This window comes from Phaseolus vulgaris, chromosome 10 (genome assembly GCF_000499845.2).
Source record: "Phaseolus vulgaris cultivar G19833 chromosome 10, P. vulgaris v2.0, whole genome shotgun sequence".
Lineage (NCBI taxonomy): Eukaryota > Viridiplantae > Streptophyta > Magnoliopsida > Fabales > Fabaceae > Phaseolus > Phaseolus vulgaris.
The window spans coordinates 1,800,599-1,824,647 of NC_023750.2; the positions used below are offsets into that span (position 1 = coordinate 1,800,599).

Genomic DNA, 24,049 nt, shown 5'->3' on the forward strand with positions numbered 1-24,049 from the left:
TTATGAGTTTTAGAAAATCGTTGCATTTCTCCTTATTAGTATTGTGTTAGAGTCCTCTCAAATATACATTACAGATAAAAAAAAATCTTTAAATTGCACACTTTACATGTTTTATAAGTGTCATACGCGTATCAGTATTCAAAGAATACAACATTTAAAAGGTGTGTCTGAGCTTCATATATATATATAAAATATCATTTTCTCATATTAAAAGTAAATATTGTAAATTGTTTTTACAGTATGCAAAATATACGAACATACACGTAATAATATAAAATACATCAAAATGGATGCAATCCGACCAAATCAAATGCAATTCAATTAAATCAAATATAATTGTATAACTTCAATATTTATATAATAATAATTGATTGAATGACAAATATTCAATAATCAATCATATTTATTATTTATTTTAAATATTTAAAAATATTTAGAAATATAAGTCAATCTCATATAAAGTATTCCGACTTTGTTTGGATTAGAAAGTGTAGGAGAATGAAAGATTAAGGATGTGAGAGAGTAGAAGTGTAAAGATTTGAGAAGAAGACGGAAGAAAGTTGAAGTTGTTTAAATTTGTGAGAAAAGTTTATATACTTTATCATTCTTAATAATTTAAATATTAAAAAATCTTCTACCTATAAATATCTCATTATTATCTTCAACAACCTGAACAACCATGTCTCATTTAAATTGAGAGTTTATCTTGATAGGCAAACAACGTCTTGTGTCTGGAGAGACCTACACTTTTTTGGTGAGAACATTAATAAAAACTTTGCAAGTGTCTCAAAACAAATGACCTTCCAAAACATGAAATTTTCTTTATACGCCAACACATTTTCCTTTCTTTTATATTTACGCAAGCTCCTTTTAATCCTCTGAAATTACTGCAATTTAATCTCATTCATGTTTATTCTTCTTTCAATTTCGGTTTTTCCTTTTAAAAATTTAGACTTAATTAAATATCTTTACGTTAATATTAGTATAGTAATAACTTGTTTAGCTCCATAAATCTATATTATTTTCGAGTTCATTATTTAACTTATTCTAAATAAAACTAATAAATTAAAAACTGAAAAGTGTCAATTATCTCTAAAGAATTTATAATCATATAAGTTGTTATTGAACGGAAATTAGTTTTGTTAAAAAAATATATAAAACATTTTTTAATTGAAATAGTAAAATAACACATTTCTAGGCTTCTTCCTGCACCTCCATAGAGAGCTTCCTCTGCACCCCATAAGTCATGCAAAAGACTGTTTTGTCCTTAAAAAAATAAATTCTGGATTCTACAATTTGAAAATATATTATTTTCTATTTACATCTTAAATTCAGAATTTTTTTTTTCTTTAACAAAATACATTCTAGAATACAAAATCCGGAAGATATTCCTAAATCAATAATTTGGAATATATTTATTTTAAAGAAACTCATTTTGGAATACCTTCTTAATTCTTTAATCAGAAGTTTTTATGGATCACCCCTTCCAAATGAAAAACATCAATAGAATAAAGAGTATTTTTTATATTTTAAGAAATATGGAAGTGCCACAATAAGCTATGGAAGCAGGAAGAAAGAGCCCAATCTAAACTATGAAATCGAATCCACATAATGAGGCTACTTACATTGCTTGTTATTATAGTAATGGTATGGAAAATATGGGTTTTGACCACATAATCCATAAAAAACAAATTCTCTTCAAGTCAACCTGAACGTAGAAGTTTCAAAAACATTGTCACCAGCTTTATTACGGATCATACTTTATTAACGGCTCCCCATTGCTAACTTGCATCAACAAGCAATCCATATGCTCCTGTTCCATTAGAAAATTAAACCATTAGGACAAAACGTTATTTCAAATTCTTCTTTTGACATGAAAAGAATGCCCAAATTCACTTTAATATTGTCAGTCTCACACAAACTTGGATGCTGTGCATACAAACTCGCCGTGAAAGAAATTTAACGGCTCTTGTTTCCAATAATGGAGAATCACATACTAGTGCACAAGGTTGTCAAGTGTACATCATTATACTCAGTGTCAAATTGACCCCATAAGCGGGACCACCACCCCATAGCATGTTGCCACCAAAAGCAAAACTCCGTATTTCTTCTAGAGAATATTCTAACTGTTCCAGAGCAACTAGAAAGAGATTCTTTAACCAAAAAGAAGTCAATTCAGATGTAGGATACCTATCCAAAAGTTTTCGCAACTCAATCATGTATGATGGAATCATCACACTGAGACATGGTCCTTGTTTCTAATAACTTAGAAGACAACAGGGCTTCCTCAGGAGTCATAACTATACCAAAGCTTATAACAAAACAGATACCACCAGAGAAAGAAAATACAAGACTATATTGAACTCTTCTAAGGGAAATGCAAGACTATATTGAACTTTTCTAAGGGAAATGCAAGGCTATATTGAACTCTTCTAAGGGATCCATTCATCACCAAGAGGAAGTAATAAAGCATTTCATAGCACTAGGAAGGCACAAGTACTCAGATAGATTATACAAGTGTTATTAAAAATGATCATGGCAATGCAATGGCAGAAATCTATGTCTCATGGCAGAAATCACACTAGTCCCACGCCGTAGCCCCAAGGAGGAAGAAGTCTAGTTCAATGCAACCCAGCCTAGACCTAAGGCAAAAGAAACCCTGATTTGGTGGATTCCTTAACCCGACCACCTCAAATAGATTTAAAAATAAAACGGGCTATGTTGTACAATCTGAGCCAAACCCAACCCAAAATTAAAAAAAAAAACTAAGCCAACCTTCGTGAACCATTTGTAACCCAACTACGGTAGCTGCAGTTAGCCACCAAAGACACTGCCACTGCATGCAACCTATTCCTCTACCTCATGCAACCTGTTTCACCGCCACCTGCCACCTTTTTCGTTGATATCAATTCATTGTAGCACCACAATCAACCACAGCAATGCCACCACTTGTACGCTTCCCAACGCACTCCCCTAGCCCAAACTACAAGGCTCTAATTTTTTTCTTTTTCAATTACCTTGTTGGTTTTTCTCTTATTCTCCCCTCATTTTTTTTTTCGGTTTGTTTCTATTATCTCGTTGGTTCTACTCTTATAAGGGAGAACCACCAAAGTAACTCTGATGGTGCCACCACTACAAGTATGAGGTCCACAGAGGAAGCAACTTAGGCAAGAGGTTGGTGAACATCAGGCACCAGCAAAGCTGGCATGGAGTTCGAGGGCACGAGGAAGTGTGGATGAGCATTTGGGGTAGTGTTTTTCCGATTGGATAGATCAGAACAACTATATAAAGATAAAGGAACCATTGTGCTGAAATGGTATTTCTCTGTGACAGCAAAAATGGTTTATTTATATTAAGAGAGAAAAATCAATACAATAAATAAAGGAGATTTTATATCTTCTAAACCCAAAATTAATAACATCAACAATAAACGATAAAAAGTCTAAGTTATCTTCAGCAAGACACAGAAGTAAACACCAACAAAAGTTCAATTACAAGTTTCCAACATGGGAATTATCAGTCATCATTTTGTAAATCCAAGTTTTCTTTATCATTTTCACTATTACTACATCTTTAGATTTCAATTTTGGAAATTAATATCCCAAAATAGTCCTCTAACAAAGCCCAAATGTCTCTATTCAAAAGTATTTTTTAAATCAACACATAGCACAATGTAGCGCTCACTACTGCTGTGCTATTCAACCCGCTATTATTTGGTCCCCTCTCCACTACGGCAGCCCCCTGTAGTGGGCAGGGGGCTACTCTGCTCCTCTACATACACTACTATGGCAATGCTATAGCGGCACTATTTAAAACCTTGATACAATTATTCCATCATACTGCCATTAAGCCACCAAAGGAGTAATGAGATGAAAAAAATCTAAGGCTTAATTACAGCTTAATCTCAAAGCTGAGAGGAGAGAGCAGAGTTAGGGTTATGTCAGTCAAAAACTTCTTCCCATGTTCATGCCTGGTTAACCAGAAGGTTCTATGAGCTGGATCACATCAACCAAGGTGTCAGCAACCAATCCAATCCACCTTTTTGTTGGATGGGGCAAGGTTAGCTCATAGGTTAGTTAGCACACTTTGATAGTTATAAATCAAGTCTAAATTTAGAAATGCAAGCAGTTGCTAACCAATCATAGGTTGGTATATGATTACTTTATTGATATAGCCACTATGTTCCAAGCTACCCAGCACCCAATACCTTCACACTTCCAAATGTAGAGAATAGAATTAGGTTTTGAGAATGTTGGGCAGTTAAGTGCCAACAGAAGCAAACGTATATTTAAAAGGAGATTAGAATACTGACATGGATGAGTGGACATATGTGAAAAATGAAGGTAGTTGGGTCACAATAGAAGACAACTAGAAAGGCTCCAAGTAGAAAGGAGAGGTATGATTATCAGGATGACCATAAGAAAGATTAGGACAAACCATTAGAAACTATCTTTATTTGAACAGTTCTATTATAACCAAAAAGAATATAATATTTTTATCAAGAGATTCAAGACTGATGCTGTTCATTGACTAATGTATCTAAACCCTCTCACTAGGACAAGGCCTGGTTGTAATTTTTTCATAGATCCTATATAACCAACCAAATCAACATGAGGAAGCCCTATTTCTTACAATTTTTTAAAACACTGAATATGAACATAATTAAAAGACATCCCAAAACAATCCCAGTAAGCCCTAGTACAACAACAACATCCTTCGTGAATCATGACCAGAGTTTTATCTGTTCCAAAATGCTTCTGGTTCCTTCCTCCAGTCAAGAATTCCTAAAATTTTCTCACATTAGTAGACATGATAACATGCACAGCATGGTCAAATATTAAGAACCTTAGACCATACAAATATGGGCCCATAGCTTAATAGCCAATTGAAGGAGACAACAGAACACTGTAAGCAAAAAAAGAAAAAAACAACCAGTATTTTTAAATTTGAATACAAACAGTTGAAACCATGAAACCCAAATATAACTTGCAATCAGGAAGGTCAATACCCCACAGACACAACTTCTTTCTCATAGGCAGAAGGAAGAAAAAGAAAACATAAAAAAATAGCAGCAATGGTAATCAAATCAATCACAACAAAATAAACAGAAAGATCAATGGCTAAGGGGACAAACCTAGCTACCCAAACTGCCCCATATGCAGCACAAAGAATTTACAGAACAGATCCAACATAGCATGATGACCATATCCCTCCTCAGATAAAAAAATTAAACTTCGAGTTACTTAAGATCTCTCTGTTTCCACACCAGTTCCCAGAAAAATATAATATTCACAACAATAATAAACTCAGTTGAATAAACTTGACAACGAAAAAGAAAACAAAAAGTATTCAGTACAACAACACAATAACATGGATTATAAAAAAATGGAAAAAGGAAGACATAGTGATTGAAGTAACGAACCGAACAAAATGAGTTTACTAATTGGAGGTGGCAGAAGCATGTTTGTTGGAAGAAGAGGAGTAATTAGGTGGAGAGTAGAAGAGCGCAAACGCCATGGTTCCTGGGAGCACCCCATACTTAGCCAACGCTGCCACTTTGGTGATCACTGCCTTTCCCTTCATAAATGCCATTCCTTTCCTCGCCTGATTAACAGCTCTTCTCTGTAATTGGAAGCCTAAGACAGAGATAGGGTTTTCCGTGACGAAGGACGAACCTCTGAAAATGACATGCATACATATACATTTTATATATATATATATATATATATATATATATATATATATATGATTTTAGTTCTTATTCATAGAATAAATTACCTTAACATTATACCACTCATATAGATGGTAAAATAATTTTTAATATGATAATTATTAATAAATTTTAAATTTTAGTACGGTTAATATTTTGTGAGTGGTCTTCATATATTAGTAATTAGTTCATTAAGTATGTATTAAGTGGAGTTGTAATATTTTGTATTTTGTCGTAAATTATATGAATGATTTTAAATATCAATTTAATATAATTGATTTATTTATGGTTCGTAAAATTAATTTATTTTTTAATTGGGAAACTAAGTAATTTTTTTAAAATTTAAAGCTTAACTATTTTGAATGCTTTAATAATAGGTGATCAACATGTTTAAATAAAATATATTTATGTTAGAATAAAAAAATAAAATATTGATATCACACATGAGTTTTGAATTGGATCAAATTAGTACAAGGATTTGCAAATAAAAATTGTATTTGAAAGAGGTATAGGTTGTTGTTCAAAAATTAGTTTCTTCCTAAACAAACTTTTTTTATTTGATTATTCAACTGTTTCTTGTGGATTTGATATTTTTTTTTAGGAAGAACTATAATTGAATAATTGCATTTAGGAATTTTAATATTTTAATGGGTCAATATGCAAATTTAAACCATTACCTATCTTTTCTAGTAAATTAAAAAAAGACATAATAGTAAATTACACATTTGTAAAATGCATTGATTAAAAATGGACCATAAAATAAAAACTTGTTTTCTGTTGTAAGTTCCTTTACCAATACCACATCATGTTTCAAACGAAGCAAAAGTTTCTCTTGAAACCAAAGGTTCATTTATGGCATGAATTTATAAGACCTACTTAGGTTCACACATGACAAGAAAGACACGTTTCATAGCAATTCACAGTGTTAAATTTGGACAGATTGAATAAACACGCCAATAGAATCATGAATAGAGATTCCACGTGGGAGTGACAACTATTTACACTGTTTCGGCCTAAAATTTTCAGAATCTAATAGTTTCACCATTAGTTTTTCTAGCTTCTTTGATTGTAAAGTAGGTTTAACTACAATTGGATTTCCATAAACTGTGCAAGGGTCTTTTCCCAAAAGAGGACTTCCAAAACACCACCCTCCAGGCGTAAAGTGACCCTTTGATTTTCTCAGGAGTTCCTTGTCAATTTTGTCAAGAACTGGATCATCCTTGGCAAACTTTCGAGCAAAAGGAATACCACTACGTACCATGTCATCAAAATGCTCCAACTTCAAGAACAATGGATGCTGTTTTGGTGGGTTGTCCCACCTTATATAACGTAAATCATGATTAATGGTCGTGTTTTGATAGTCCTTATTATTGCAAATGACAGTATGGAAGTAGCCCTCTGGGGATGAAAGAAAATTTGTGTAATACATCAGGAGAGTGCGAGGAAGATTATCCCAACCCCAAACACAAAACTCCAGAAATGACTTTGTCAAGACAATCCACGGAGAACCTGGATGAAAGCCACAAAATACCATTAGGTAAAACAACTAAGACTTATTCACAAATACTAATAAGAAAAAATATCAAGTAAAATGAAGCTTCTCTCGAATTAAAAATAATGTTATGGTAATGCTTGTAAAGAGAGTTACCCAGATCGTCTAACCAACCCCAACAATCGTCTACCACAAGAATAACGTATAACGTCAACGCCGAGTGGAAAACGAGAGTCTACTGTGGCGAACCAGGAAGGAAGAATGAAGGAATGAAGAAGAAGGAGAAATGAATCTAAGCGCAAACTCGAAGATTACAGAAAAGGAAGGCCAGACAGAAGGTGTTCACCGAGATTGATATCAAGAGAGAAGAAAAACAAGAATGAAGATATGTGTTCTGTTCTGTCTAACATAGGAATCAACCTTGCTTTATATATAAGGTTGATTCATAACTCCTAACCAAACAGTCTAGTCAATTTGACTAGGGTTAACAAAATTATCTAAAAAATAACATCCGCACCCTAATGATTTGTGTTTTACTGTTGCTCAACTCCTTGTGGAGCACCAAATTGCACTTTTTATTCCTTAATTACTATGGTATACGTAGCATGTTTACTATGTTATGCAAAAGCTCTGTGTAATAAACAAAAAAAATTAAAAGCAACAGCAAGACCTGTGATGTTTCCAGAAATATACCTATGAGCTAATAAGAGAACTCCATTGCAATCTTCTAAAGAAACTTGTATGTTTGATGACTCAGCCTTCAGATTGGATATCAAGTACATTTACTTGGGGTCAATTTATTTTATAAGAACATCGAAACAAATTTCAATCATTTGGTCAATGAAATGGCTGAGCATTCATTCCAATGCTTTGTATAGAAAGACAATACAAATATGCTAACCACTTTCTCAATAACGTTTTAGATCACTTTGGCTAGTTAGACCATTAAATTCATGTAATGACACATCTAATTAGAATAATTCCTTAATCCCCTATTATATTGAGCTATGGTCAATAAGAAATAACAGCATTTGCAGAGCCTATCATGCATGCCGAAGTCATTGTTACTCTGCGATGCTGATCTTTATGACAATGAATAAACTAAGGTTCCCTAGTGCCATAGGTCCCCACTTCAACAAGGTATGAGGGAGGGTAATTTTCAGAAGTCTTCCCCATACATATGCAAAGAGATTGTTTCCATGACCAACTGGTCACCAAGGTGGAAGGTTAGTGTTACACCAGGGTTCGTCCCCCATTCATATTTAACACAACAAAACAAAACAAAAAACATAAAAGATAGAATAGGAGGTGCATAAGAGAAACTTAAGCAGCATACATTTATAAAGAAAAATAAGAAGAGAAAAAAATGGGGGATAAGGACTAGAAGAAAATATGTCAAAGTTTTGGAAATGCAGCATAATTAATACCTGTGAATAATTTGAACGATGAAGGAACAGATCTCTTCTCTTTAGCCCAGTAAACGCCAGATTTCTTCAAATGATATAAGCCTGGATCTATAATGATCGGTCTAGCTCTTTGATGCCTGATGCCACAGTTATTACAGGTACACAAAATTATGAACAAATAGTTTAGCAACAAATTGAGACAATGTCAAAGAACAGATAATGTACATACTCTTTCCAACCAATATTACTTGTATGCTCAATGAAATTTAGATCCCTTGGCAAGAACGAAAAGATGTGCAAGAGATCTGAAGCAAGTTACATGGAAAAAAGTCAGCAAAATAAACATAATTTATATTGGTGAAACAGACTTGGATTCATTAATATATATGTATTAGAGATCTTATATCGACTGGATATATGATCAAATTATAGTATATAAGTGGGTACAAACTTCATCTTACAAGCCGGTTTTGTGAGGTTAAGTGAGACTTAAATTTCACTTTTTTAAAATAGTATCAAAATCATTTAAATATAAGTGGGTGAAAGTCTTACCTTACAAGTCATTTTTGTGTGTTTTAGTTAGACTTAAATTCCATTTTTGTAAGAATAAGAAGCCAAAAGCACTAAAGAAAAGTACTTGTTCATGTAATTGACTTATGATACAAAGTTAGATGAGGATGGTCAAATGAGAACTTGAAACATTTCCTTCCTATCCATATACTAACTAATACAAATGTGGCATCTTAATAGAAGAAATAAGGGATTTCTTTGCTGAATATAATGCTTAGCTTGCAGACTTCCAGCCAAAATCCAAAGGTCCCAATTCTCTCATAGGTAAGCAAGATAATCTCTTCCTTCACCTTTCCTCTCATTTAAATGCAACATGCTAGATTTCTTCAACCAATCAACTTAAATAACCATCTAAACTAGATGATAGAGCCCTTCTTTCAATTTAGTCACACCAATCATCTTCAAAGAGTTCATTTCTTGAATTTTGAAAACATCATTAGAGAAGGTGAGTGTGTAATTTAGCAGGAAATTAGTTTGGAAAGAGAAATGAGGTTAAATTTAATTTAGGAACAGGAAGAACATTATGAATAATAATGTAATTAAGCATGCCTCAGTAGGAAACTTAATATGAATAGGTTTAATTTTAAAATAAGCTTGAAAACAATCGAAAGAACAAGTGATATGATGATAGGTAGCTCCTAAATCTATTATCCATGGAGTAGAGCCTAAATGATGTGTGGACAAAGCAAGAATGAAACTACTAAAAATGCAATTGTTAGCAAGGCTTGGGTCTATATTTTGTGGAGAGTGAGAAAGGTTAACATGACTAGATTGTGTTGTCGCTTGTGCTTGTGCCAATAGAGTCACTAGGTTGTTGGAATAGAGCAATTTAACATTGATACTGAGCTACTGTAATATTAGGAGCACTTGAACTATGTAAGGAAATAAATAATTATTTTATTGATAACAATTACACAAAATTTATTCTCAGCACCTCTATTTGTAACAATCAAACTCCCCAAAATAAAGAAATAAAAATATGTTGAAATGAATAAGAAAATTCTAAAGATATTTTTCTTCTAATTACTATGAGATATTAAGGATATTTTTATCCTAATAATCCTCTATTTACATTACTTCTCCTCAAATTGGTAAATGAATTTCGATCCTTCCCAACTTACCAACAAAATCAAGGAATCTACCCTAAGGAATCCCCTTAGTAAAAATATCAGCTATAAGTCTTGTAAGGACATGGGTTGTAACCACAAGACCTCTCTTAAAATTTCAAAGTCTTATCGTGTTGTATTTGATTATGCGTCATGCTCATGGCTCTGACTTATCACAATACAATTGCATAGGAATGTCAACCTTGATTTTAAGATCACCAAGTATGATTTTCATCCTAACTCCTTCAAATGCACACACACCTTGAGCAAGGACTCAAAATTCAACTTTTACAATGGAATGAGATACTCTTTATTTTGTTTTTTTTTTGCTTGCTTAGGTTATCAAACTTTCTCCAATAAACATTCAATGCCCATAAGTAGATTTTTTGTCAGTAATAGAACTTCCATAGTCTGCATCAGTATAAATCTTCATGGTCAAAGTGTCTTCTTTCCTTCACAGTAACCCCTTTCTTGGGTTTTAACTTCAAGTACGGAAGAATTTGGTAAATTTCTTGCATGCATTTTTTTCTTTGATCATGCATATACTGACTTATCACACTAATTGCATGAGTAATGTTTGGTCTCATGTGGAATAGATAAATAAGTTTCCCTATCAATATCTAATATTGGGTCTTTTCTATAGGAGTTTTCTCTTCACTTTTAATTTTATGATTATGTTTAATAAGAACTACTCGAGCTCTACATCCCAACTCCCAGCGTATCTATTTCTTTGAGGAGATCAAGTACATATTTTCTTTCCTCTTTTTTAATAAGCAATCTCTATTCCAAAAAAATACTTTAGTTTTCCCAAGTCTTTCATTTCAAATTGGGCTACCAATTTTTCCTTTAAAATCAATTTCTTTGTTTCATCGTCTCGTGCAATATTCATATCATTGACACAAACCATCACAATAGTGAGTTTACCTGTAACAAAGTGTTTTTAAGAATAAAGTATGATCCCTTTAGCTGTGGTTATGTCCTAACCATTGCTTTTGTAAATCTCTCAAACCATGCCTTTGGAGATTGTTCCTGTTGTAGATCTCACATCCACTAGAAATGAGAATATTTCATTGTATATAAATGGGTGCAAACCTCACCCCATGATTCGGTTTTATGGGGTTGAGTTAGGCTTAAAACCTATCCTAAGAGGAGAAGAAATAAAAGTTGTAAAAATAACATAACAAACTTAACACAGGACAAGCAGGTTTTTAGAGTTTTATAGAAGCTAGGGGAGAAACATCAGAATTCTCATTTTGGGCCAACTGGCTTGATATGGGCTGCTCGTTTGATAGGTATCCATCATAAACAGAAAACAATGAACCATAAACTTCTCCTCTAGGATTATCATGTAGCCCACCCCCAAAGGTAGAAAAATATTATTTTTCCTGCTACTTTGTAGAAGCATATTAACAAAAAGAAATTAATGTTGTGACATCAATGTTTATGACAGGTGAAAAATCCTATCCATAGGCAGATTAGCACAAAACAGAATAAGTAGGAGAGAGACCGCATTGATGATGAGAAAATGGAAGATGCTGGAAATAGCAAGAGCAGAAGCTACCAGCCAAGAAAAGTCCTTTGGCCCCAAGCATAATGTCAAAATAACTACCATTACCTTCTTAGAACTTAAGTTTAACTCAACCCTAAAATTCAGTTTATAGGATGAGGACTGACTCCTACTTTTCACTCCTTTGTAACATGAAGCCAAAATAACACAAGAGAAAATGAATTTAAGCAGCCAAATCACATGGAAAAAGTGGGAAAGTTTGTTATACCAAGGAGACACATGTCAAATGATCCAGGAGAAAGGGACCCGAGAAGAAGCACTAGGCTAAGGAGGAGGAATGTTTTATTGGAAGGCTTTGGAGAATGAGAGGGTATCCATGTGGTATCGCCCAATTCCTTTTGATTCTTCTCTCATCTTTGAGCTCATCCTTCTCTGTTTCCTCTGTTTGTTCTAATTCTTTCTCTATCAGGTTGTTGGTGTGATTGATTGTGATCATTGATAACTTGATTCTACAGTCACTATAGTTGCTCCATTATAGCCAATTACAGTTTTAAATCCCACTCACTGATACTACTACTTTCAGTTCGTACCCTCACTCTGTTATTTCGTTAATATACATCCATAATTTTTCATCCTTCCATCCCACATTTACTGCAATTTAAAGTTTTTTTACGGAACTAGATTAAGAATAACAATAAATATAACACTCTTTGAAACAATTTTACTAAAATAATCTATTTTTCTCAATAAACACACTACTTTTATTGAAGACAAGGTAACTAATTTGGGGACAAATTAGACATATAAAGATCAATATTTCATTAAAAAGTGATACATTAAAAGTCTAAGACTGCTATCATTGTGGGATATAAACTATTTTTACTACAGCATTGGTCAATATGCAATCAACAACACCCACCCCTCATGTTGATGACGGGGAAGTTGGACCTCTCGAGATGGTTCAATAATAACATAATAATGGCTGGTCTTATATGCTTAAGAACATCTCCACTTGTTTACAATAGTTTTTTCTTATCAATAAAAATATTGCTTTAATATGGCCCTATAAACATAACTTCTTTAAAATCGAAGAGTAGCATCAAATATTGACACGGACACTATCTCGGCACGCATAATCTCTAAAATATAGAACATGGAGACACGGATTTATATATTACATTATTATGAATTTTGTGACAGGAGATTATCATCATCGATGGAAAAAACATTTTAGTTGAAATTCATTTTTAAAGACAAATTAACAACTTTAACAAATTACACAATATATAAAGATATGATAGGAGATTAAATAAAAACATTCTCAATAATACATATATAATTTAAATATTTCTTATTATATATAGAATTTGTTCTTTATTTCTATAATCATAATAGAAACTTATACAATAAGTTTAATTGTCTTTTGAATTACACATTTCACCAATACATGTCGAGTATCGTACGCATGTTAATGTACGTGTCAGACACATGGACACAGCATTTAAAAGGCATGTCCAACTTTTTAATAGAACACTTCACCGATACGTGTCATACGCATGTGTGAGACATATGGACACACCATTTAAGAGGCGTGCCCAGCTTCATATCTTCAATTTTAAGAATTCTATGTTTGTATTATTTAAGGAACTCGTAAACAACTTCTATTGGAAATGGTTGAGAGCAACCGACAAGAGCAATTCTAGTAGAATCCTAAAATCTGGGTTTTTGTTCTACGAGTCAATTCTAACTGTTTCCCATGTGTAGATTATTCGGTGAATGTGCAATCATCTGGAAAAGTGTAACACTAGAAATTAAAAGAGCAAAGAGGAGTGACAGACCGTCTTGGGAGAGGAGAGGATAATCAGAGGCACTGAGATTGAGAAACCAGTCCCAGTGGGGAACCCTCTTGAGCAACAAGGCAATGCCGTGAAGAGTAGAAGCAACCATGGTGGGGCCCTTGTAGGTGACCAAATCAGACTTACCCACGACCATGACGTTCCCAAACGCCGCAAACACAGTCTCGAACTTGACGTACTTGGCCAGCTCGAGCCTCTCCGCATCAGAAGCTTCTAGATCGAGATGAAGCAGGTAGTAGTTTCTGGGATGATACACTGCCTGAAGGACCCTCTTCAGCTGCGCTTCCTCCCCTTTTGTACCCGTCAACAGGTACGCCAATCTGGGAAGACCCACTCCAACTTCTTCCGTTAAATTGAACGAAGAAGAAGACCATGTTGCAGAAGAATAAGAAGATGGTTTAGATGAAGAAGAAGAAGAAGAGGGTTTGGTGAGGGTAAGAAGCAAGAGGGTGATGCATATTGTTACAATGGCGATCGTCATCATCCATTTTTTTGGTCTGTAGGAGTGGTGGTGGTTGTGGGAATTATGGTTTCGTTTCATGTTTTTGGGTGTTTCCAATGCTTCTTAGCTGTTATTTGTTGGGTTTGTTGTTATGTTTTTTGTCGGCTCCAACGTTGGTTGAAATTGGGCTTGAATTAGGTGGGGTAGCGTGGATTCATTTGTGTGATTTTCTGACAAATTGTGAAGGAGACCTGCTACTGCTTCTCGTTCTTATGTCTCTGTCAACGCAAGTGTTAACATTGTCCTTACTTCTATCTTTAAAAAGTAATGATATATTCATAACTAAGTTTTTTATTTAATTGTTATTAGAATTTTTAATACTATTATTTTAATATTTTTTTATATCTATTTATATATAAATGAAATTTTTTATTTTAATATTTTTTTATACAATTTTAATTTTAATTTTATCCTTATTTAATATATCTCATTTTATTAATATAATGAAGTATTTTATCATTTTATATAAATTATTTAAAAAATAAAATTATTTTTTAAATTAATATTAATGTACAGTTTTTATATGACTTATCATTTTTTTCTTAATTTTTTATTTTAAGGCAACAACATAACAAAAGAGAGAGTATTCATACATTTTTACACCAAATCTCACATATCAAATAAAATAGCTTCTATTTTTTAATCGTTCTCTTCACTTTATTTTTTGTTTTTCAAATTTGACTCATCTAAAAATTATTTATGTATGTATATTAAATTTCTATTATCATAAAAAATGAGTAAAAGAGGAAAATGCAAATACACAATCACAATGCACCTGTATTTCCGCTAGTTATTATAATATAAATTTCTTTTTTATTATATATATTTATATTTAAATTTATCACATAAAAATTATATATATAACTTTTAAGATTATCAAAGTATAATATTCTATGAATACATTTCAAATTTTAGGAGTGTCTAATTTTTTTAAATTATCTAATAAATTATAAATTTTCAGTTTAATTTTGTAGAAAAATGTTTTATTATTATATTCATTTTTTTAACTAGTTCCTAAAAAACTTTAATTTTTTTCATGATCTCTTATTTATTTTTATTATAATAATTGATATTTTGCATCACATAAAAGTTAATGTATATAAGATGCATTGACAAAAAAAAGGTGGGATATTTAAACTGAAATTTTTAATTTATTAAACATTTAATTTGAAAGGTTGTTAATATATATCGCGATATAACATTTTTTTAAAGTTCTTTTAATATATACTTTTGGTCAAAGCCTTGTATAACTTTAGTCCATGTATTCTTTGTTTTTTTTTTTTTTCCTTTTAGTTTTTATACCTGTTAATTTATTTAGTTTGATTACTGTCTTTATCCTTGAAGTATAAGAAATGTTTCTTTATCCTTATATTTGTTTATCAAATCTAATAGAAAATATTACTTGGATAAATTTGAATTTGGACTTAGTGGTGTAACAATTTTTATCTACAGTTAGTTTTACCCAATCTTCACGACTGTGGCACATCAGAGTATGCAATTACTTTTTCACCTATGATCTATGGAGTGGTAAGAAAGGTATAAGATATTTATGTTTTAAATTTTTAGATTATAGAATTTTTTATACATTCTAAAATATATTTTTGAATTTAGATATTAATAATAGTTGTTTTGTAATCAACTTAAAATGATACTAAAGAGATTATAGTATAGATATGGTCATAATGACCTCAAGTCGTCTTTTAACGAATTCAATAGTAATTTTAATAGATCAATATTCAAAACCTATATACAAACAATGAGGTGTGATAACATTAAAAATTAAAAGGGGTTTAAGTGTGTTTTAGGAGAGGATTAAGATAGATAATTATACAATAGTAAATAAAGCAAGTTAATTCTTAAGCTTTTTCAACAATGAATTCTTCATCAGTTCATAAAAAATATATCTTTCATTCAATCGTCCAAACAAAATTGAATTGACTAAACATACGTCAACCAAAACAATGGTACCTAATTAATAAAACATACGTCCACTAATTTATTCAATATCTTACTCATTTCCATGTATCTACTCATAAGTTTTTTTAAATACTTTACCTCTTTAAATCATGCACCCAAAAGATTGTTCAGAATAATGCAAAATTAAACCAACAATAGTTTCAATTAAAGAAAGAAATTAATCATCAACATTCATTTAGGAACAATTTTCAAAACAAAAATTAAAACTCCAAAAGATCATACCATTTAATGTAGTCCGATATTGAAGAAGAAAACTTCAATTGCATAGAACTTCACAATTCATTGTGAAATTACCAGAAAAAGAGTTTGTTCTTCTATGCAGAGGCAAAACGAAAGAATTGCAAAAAAGAAAATAAGGAAACTAAGAAAATGCTAATGCTTTGTTTTCTTGAACATTGTTGTGAAGCTCAATGATTTCTCCTTGAAGCTTGCATCTTTTTATAAGTTTATTTGCTCCAAGGATCTTGGAATAATATTTTAGTTCAAATATTAATCACAATTGCTCAGTTTCCAACTTTTTATAAATCTTGGGTTTTGTTTCGAGTTTTATCATAAACTTTGTTTCTTCATATTTTTGCAAAATGATTTCCTTCCAATTTTGTTTGTGAGATATTATAGATTTAATTATGCAATTCTTCTACTCATATTTTGTTTCCCATTTTGATTTAGAAAAACAACTTAGACTTTTGCTTGATCAGGACCACTCACAACGATAAACGCTTCCTTCAGACTTTTTGCCTGATCGTCTAGACAAACCATCTATTATGAGAAATATTAGACCACCAACTACGTCTAGAACACAAGATTAAAAAAATAGTCAAGGCCAAAATAAACCGAGTCAAACGAAACTCAATTAAAATAGTGAATTTATTCATGATTACAACTTGAGATTCTATCGTTAAAGCTTTAAATACATAATTCTAATTTATTTCTAGATTTATTGATTATGTAATTTGGAATACATTTCGAAATTACACAATTCGAAATGCATTTTTGGATTCTCTAATTTGGAAATATATTGTATATTATCTAATCTGAAATATACTTAGATTACACAATTTAAAAACACATTACGGATTATACAACCTGCAATGCATTTTCAGATTACGTAAATCAAAAACATATTCTAGATTATATAATTTGAAATATTTTTCTAGATTGTGTAATCCAAAATACATTTTTGGATTCAAAAATGCATTTCCAAATTATGCAATCGAAAACACATTTTTGAGCTTTGTTCGAATTGCACAATCCATATTAGATTTTCAAATTATGCCGTACAAAATGTTTCCAACTCATGGATAATTTAGATTTCGGACACACTTATGGAGATGAAAAAGAAGGTATAGAGATGCTAAAAGAAATACCCATAAGGTTTTTGGCTTCTAATTCATGCATTCTCGTAAGTTTTTCATATACCTCCCAATATTTCAAAAAATCACTTTACTTCTTTGCCTTTTATATTTGTAATGGGCTTTATTGTTGTCCATGGTTGATAACTCATGGTACATGATGTAGTTATTACTAATAAAAAAAAGTTGTTAGTAGAGAAATTTGACTTTTAAAATATAGTTTGAAAAATATTTGGTGAAATAAATCCAATTCCCAATACTAGTTCTAGCTAGATTGTATTATATTAAAGCTCTCTAAATATGACATTTCTAAATTTATTTTTGGATTTTGTATTGTAATTTTTGAAAGATAAAAATTACATTTTGCAAATTAGAATTTGAAGTTATAATGGTAGATGTTTCATATTGTATTATTTCGGGAAAGGATCTCATTGGAATCATTCTAAATAGTGCAATTTGAAAGTTCATTTTATAATTTTAGATAGGTTCATTTGTAAGGTACTGTCAAATCACCTATTTGGAAGGTGATTTATGACTTTCATAATAGTTAATCTATAAGTTAATTTGATAATTATGGATAACGTAAGTCGTAAGATATTTTGAATCACCTACTGCAAAAGGTGATTTATGTCTACCAAAATAGCTTATCCATAAACTGATTTGATAATTTTAGATTGACTCATTTGAAAGAGTATACTAACTGTTATGAATTATGTAAGCCACTTTAAGATTTCTTGTTTTAGAATGAGTTTGTTTGATAAAACTATAATAAATGATATTTTTGGAGTAAAATATCAAACAAAGTCTATATTGTTAACTGATATGGATGAAGTTGGTAATATTATGATATTGACTCATCTACACATGAATTAGTTAAATGTATTTGTTATTTTTGCTCAAAAGACGAGCAAGTGACTTATACTTATATTGTAATGTATTTGTTTGATGTTTGGTAGATGAGAAGACTTACTTGAATATGTCTATAGGGGTAGTCTTTAAGTTTGGGTTTGTCATTTCATATTGAGATCAAATATAACAAATGCCTTAATAAGAAAGGAAGACATACATATTAGATTGTGGAAGGGTGACAAATACATGCGTTATAAAAAGGATTTAAAACTCACTATATCTAGAAAAAGGAAATGTGATTTTCCTTTTAAATTGCATGAAAAACCAATTATTAGAACAAAAGATCAACAACCCCATAGTTTTGATTAAGTGTTTGTCAAAACGAAGTAAGAAACATGAAGAATTGTTTGAAAGATGTTGAAATATGAAAACAAGCATATCATGCAAGATGCAAGTACTTCATCTGAGAGGCAATACAACATCTTGCAACTTTTACTTTGTCTAATAAATGAAACATTTATTGGTTGATAAGTGCACATAAGCTTTAAGTTTACATTGTACATACAAGAACATACTTTAAATTTATTACTGTGTTGTAGGGAATGTCTTCATCTTGTATATATTGAGACAATCCTCGCAAAACACACGTCTACATCAAGATCTCTTGGGATACAAGCTAAAGTTGTTTTGTTTCAAGAACCATTCTAACACAATTTGAAGTCAACTTTGGCCTAGTTATCTTCATATACGGTCTCTACTTTTACTTTGTTTTAAGTAAAAAACTATTTGACCTAACATTGATAAGTATTGTCACCTATCATAATATTTTTAGAAAGGGGAATGAATTTAATGTTGTATGAAACACATTTAATGCATCTTTACATCCACGCTCAGTAGACAAAGAAGATGAAGTTATATGAGTTGTAAAGCTCTCAACAATCAAACAAGGAATTACAACAATTCCTTCTTCCAAGCTCTATAAAAAACTGTCTTTTTAAGAAGAGAGATGTGATCAAGTACAAAGTGCTAAAATGCTACAATTTTTTTATCTAACCTTAAAGTTTTTGTAAAAGAACAATGTTGTGTTCATATAGTAAATTAAAAGAGAATGTATATATTTGTATATGTTGTTGAGTCTCGCTGAGCCTGACACAAATTGATAAGAGTTTGACCATACTGAATTGTTCTCGCCGGTTGACTCGAACGACAGTCTTTGGCCTACCTGTCTCCGCCTATGAATCAAGCTTCCTAGGGTTGAAGAACCTTTCACCTACAAAGACAAAGGGCGCCTTGGCGGCCGTTTGCACTCTGACGCTCAAGTTAGTACTGGGGCAAAGAAACAGTAAGTGTATAAAGTAGTTTTAGTCTTAGAAACAATAAGTGTATAAAGTAGTTTCAGTCTTAGAAACAACGTACCTTGCTAGGGTTTTTACCACCCTTTATATAAGTTGTAGCTAGGATTTACTTTTGTTATGTTACCCATGTCTATGGTTCCTTGGCGAACGTTCCTATGCCGCTATTACACAATCTTAGCATAATCTGGCACATATGACTTCCCTTTACTAGAGTTCAACGACTAACAAAATGGCCGCCAATGTACCAACTCATGCACCAATGCTGTGGGGCCATCTATTCTATGGGTGCCCTAAGTATTCACATGCCATACATGAAGCCTACCATTGGAAACCCTACTCATGTTCTAGTATCTGAGTGTTTTATTGGGTAACTGATATTGTTTTTGGGGCCCACCTTACACGACCCACCATTACTGTCGGACACCGATGTCCGATGTTTGAGGTCTTCTCTGGAGTCAATAACTGGTCAATACATGAACTTAGTTGAGTCTCACATTCTTGTATTCTCCTAACCATAATTCTAGTGATTGATCATTTGTTCATGAGTCTTCCATAAAATCTTATCATAAAAGCTTATTACCTTCTCCAATATAACATCATGACGTAAGACCTAAGGAACAATTGTTATAGAGATTGACTCTATTATATCCAAATAGGATATAATTTTGTACACAATAAATAATGCTCAAAACCAATAAGTAATGTTAAAAATCAAAGAATTACACCATATACAAGCCTTACAAGATCTAGTAGATGTTATGTTGTACAATCTAAAGGAAAAAGTTTCTACAACTCACCAATTTTTTTTCATGAAAAAGTAACTTCACATCTAAATATTATTTTTGTTATAAATAAAAAAGGTAAAGTAAAAAATTTATATTTACAGAAATGCAAAAAAAAATTATTAGAGGTAAAAAAAAAATCCCTGGTATAAAGCAAACGAAAATGAGTAGCAATACGTAGATTCTCTTGCCACCAACAACGCGGACCCCATTTCCCTTTTTATCGCAATTTGTTCTAAAAAATATCAAATCGAATCGATCGTTTCAGCCTGTAAAGTCAGGGGAACCTGGAAAGAGAAAAAAAAGATAAAAACTCTTTATGTTTTTTTGAAATTCCTAAATAAATTAATAAAATCTTCTTTTTTAGGACCGAAAGTCCTTAAAAGTAAGGGTTACAAGTTCACGGGTTATGATTTTACCAAAAATGATTCCTTATGCGGTGGCTTTCCTTTCCACACGCGTGTGGCGCACACGTGTTCTCTTCCCTCCCCTACAAACACGAGGTCCTGTTCCAATTTCGTGACAGCACCGTTACCCTTCTCTCGAAACTTCTCTTCTTTTCATTTCTGCAATTATTCTGAACGCTGCTTGCGACAGATCTAGATCGCCGGCAATGGCGGACTTGCCGGAAGATTGCCGGAACTCTTCTCACAGTTCAAAGGATCCCGAAAACCGCAAGGACGTGGAGGAGAGTGTGCACTCTGCTGCCAATGGTACAGAGAGCTCTTCAGCCTCAGGTTACTGTAACTCTCTCTCTCTCGACACTTGTATTTTTTCATTGAATTTCTGTTTTGTTTAGTTAAGTAGTGGTTAACGGGAATTGGAAAAAGGAGTGGTAACGGACACGAAGAGAGAAAAAGGGGAGAAAACTAAGTGATTGAGTTAATTTCTTTTTGATGAAAGCTAGATCGCCAGATTATTATTTTTTTCTTTTTTTAAAGTTGCTCAGGTTGCTGTGCTGTGCCGAGTTGTTTTTTTTTTGGGGAAATGGTGTGAACCGAAAATATGGGATCAGATTCCTTTCGGTGCTGGGATAAGCTATTGGTAATGTATTTGAACCCATAATATAGGGTGTAAATTATGTGATGAAAGATGTGAAAATTACGCTTGGCGGGGTTAATGATCGGTATTTAGTTTAGGGAAGGCGGAGGATAAGCGGAATTTTGCTGTTCAGAGATATCGATTAGAGAAAATAATATCTAGATATGCTCTGTTTAGTGATTAGGGCATGCATAAGGTGGTCTCTGCAAGGTAAGGTCTTTTGAATTTGAATACAATCTAAACCCTTTCTCTTGGAGTACGGCTGCAGAAGGTGGACTCTCTTTTGACTATAAGAGCAAGTGAGTTTAGAATAAGATATCAATTAATTAACAACGGGGTTGCAGAAGGTGGACTCTGCTTTGACTCTTCAATCCCTCCATTCTAGATGTCCACATTGTGAACCCTCTTTGTATCTTGCAATACACGGATTTCTCAATAGACCTAAGAATTGAAGCTTTAATAATAGCTATAAAGTGTAGGTACGGTTGGCTATATAAGGGGGGTTTGAATGGAGTCTTAGACTTCTTTTTGCGGTGGACAAAATAAGTAGACTGTCAACAATAAAAATGAAAATATAAAGAGCAGCAAGAGTAATGAGATATTAGCACAAGAAATTTATCCGGGTCCTATCCCTTTAAGCAATTGCTAATGAGTTTTCACTAACCAATTAGTTACATGAGTATTCTCACCTCTTTAGGATACAACGAATATTCTCACCTCTCTAGGTTATAACACATATTCTCACATCTCTAGGTTATGACAAGTATTTTTACTTCTCCAGGTTACACCTTCATAACCTCCCCCTGAGATTAAGAACTCTCAAGAACAGTGTTGTTAAATTTGAGGATCGGAAAGGAGATAAAATATCGTAACTCGAGAGATCATAACTCGACTCGTAAAGAGTCAGTGGTATATAAAAAATAATGTGAATATGAAAAATAATATTCATTATATAAAACAATCAAACATATATTATAATTTGCAAGATTAATACATAAAAATAAAGAAGAAATAGAACATATAGAAAATGTGACACCGGACGCACGAGCGGTAGAGAGGCACGACAATGGAGGCACATGTTTGATATTAGATTTTTTTAGGGTTTCCTTTTGGGCCTCATTCTTGGGCTTCATTTTCAGGGTTTTTTTAAATGGACTGAGTCACGGATCAGAGAGACTCCTCGATCCGGCTACCGACTCACTGGATCGCTTCGATCCATTCAGGTAGCAATCCATCGTGCGATTCAGCACAATTTCTTCTAAAAAATCGCAAGATCTTACGATCTAAATCGCGATTTTAACAACATTGCTCAAGAAAACAGAGAACATTCTCAAATAGAGCACAAAGAAAACTCATAAGGATATAACTTCACAATGTGAAGAATTACAATGGTTTAACACTCAACCCAAAAGACTAGATGCTCTAACAGCTCGATTGGACGCTCACTACAACTTCTGTATTTTCAACAAGATCACCCGTATAACTTTTGTTGCTTGGTTTGCCTTACTTTTGTTCTTCACGTGCAATCTTTTTTTGTAGTTTTTTATATTTGTCCTTTGTTATATGAATTGGTTAATTTTGGATATTGCAATATCTTCATATCTTCACCTTTTTTCGTGCTAGACGTTCAAAATAGAAAGCTTGGATTTGTAATCTTCCAATTTGTTTTTGCTTCAAATTTGTTTAAGAAAATAATTAGAATGTATTTGCAATATGGGTTAGTAAGAACAAATCAGAACATAATTAAAAACGTCTGATACTAAAATAGAGTATTTTTCAATTTATTCAAATTGTTTTTGTTTAAAAAAGCTTGAGAGATATTCACAATATATTAAAAAAGATATTCGCAAGATTTATTTGAACAAACCTGTTTAGGAAAAGATTTATTTAAAGATATACAAAAAACAAAGTCATTTCACAAAATATGCAAATTGAAATATTTTCGTTTTTGGGCATAATATCCCTTTGATTGAATGCATTTCTAGTAGATATATGTGCTCAGAAGATTTCGTTTAAATGTTATACTAAAAAAAATGTTACTCAATAAACACGCTCATTTGTCTAGCATGAAGAAGACGCTTAGAAAGTCTACTGTATATTGCAGCTATACAAATCCTTGTTAGAACCAGATAAACGATTCTAGTTGTTTTTGATATCCTCAAAACACAATTCCTCATATGATCTTTTAGTCATCAGATCATTTAGTGGGTCATAGATCGTCTAGTGTTTCAACATACCGTCTATAGGTTCTTAGACTGTCCAAGGTCTCAACGAAATCTTGTGTTAGTTTTTGTTCACATCAAAACATAAGAACATAAACTCTACATATAATATTTTGATCATTAATCCATCTAGTGGTTCAATAGATCATCTCGAGGCTTAATAAACCGTCTAAACAAATCGTCCAAGGTCTCAACAATCTCCCCCTTTTTAAGATGAAAAAAAAACACTTATTCAAACACAACAATAATCAATTCAAACACCAACAATAAGCAGTTAATGCTACAAGACGCTGCACATTGCGAGATGCTTCTATTTCTCCTT

At 32.3% G+C, this 24,049-nt stretch overlaps 2 protein-coding genes and 1 long non-coding RNA gene across 6 annotated transcripts in view; 1 reads left to right on the forward strand and 2 right to left on the reverse strand.

Moving 5' to 3' along the window:
* Positions 1-1,504: 1,504 nt before the first annotated feature.
* Positions 1,505-5,704, reverse strand: LOC137818258 (uncharacterized). The gene is made up of 2 exons (XR_011082048.1): positions 5,423-5,704; positions 1,505-1,813 (listed from the first exon to the last, which is right to left on the reverse strand). It is a non-coding gene; the product is annotated as an uncharacterized lncRNA (long non-coding RNA).
* Positions 5,705-6,599: 895 nt separating this feature from the next.
* LOC137818260 (beta-glucuronosyltransferase GlcAT14C) lies at positions 6,600-14,398 on the reverse strand. Its single transcript, XM_068621562.1, has 4 exons — positions 13,630-14,398; positions 8,838-8,913; positions 8,630-8,745; positions 6,600-7,219 (listed from the first exon to the last, which is right to left on the reverse strand). The coding sequence occupies exons 1-4, from the start codon at positions 14,186-14,188 to the stop codon at positions 6,705-6,707; spliced, it is 1,266 nt and encodes a 421-aa protein (XP_068477663.1). The 5' UTR covers positions 14,189-14,398; the 3' UTR covers positions 6,600-6,704.
* A 6,339-nt stretch (positions 14,399-20,737) lies between these two features.
* LOC137818259 (sterol 3-beta-glucosyltransferase UGT80A2) overlaps positions 20,738-24,049 on the forward strand; it is a 34,352-nt gene continuing 31,040 nt past the window's right edge. For 2 of the 4 annotated variants that reach the window (XR_011082049.1, XM_068621559.1), the window contains exon 1: positions 20,738-21,201. Coding sequence is in view for 1 of the 4 variants with exons in the window: in XM_068621559.1 (XP_068477660.1) it covers positions 21,078-21,201 (124 nt within the window). In the remaining 3 variants the exon portion in view is untranslated. The remainder of the gene's footprint in view (positions 21,202-24,049) is intronic. The other 2 variants (XM_068621561.1, XM_068621560.1) reach the window with 2 other exon arrangements.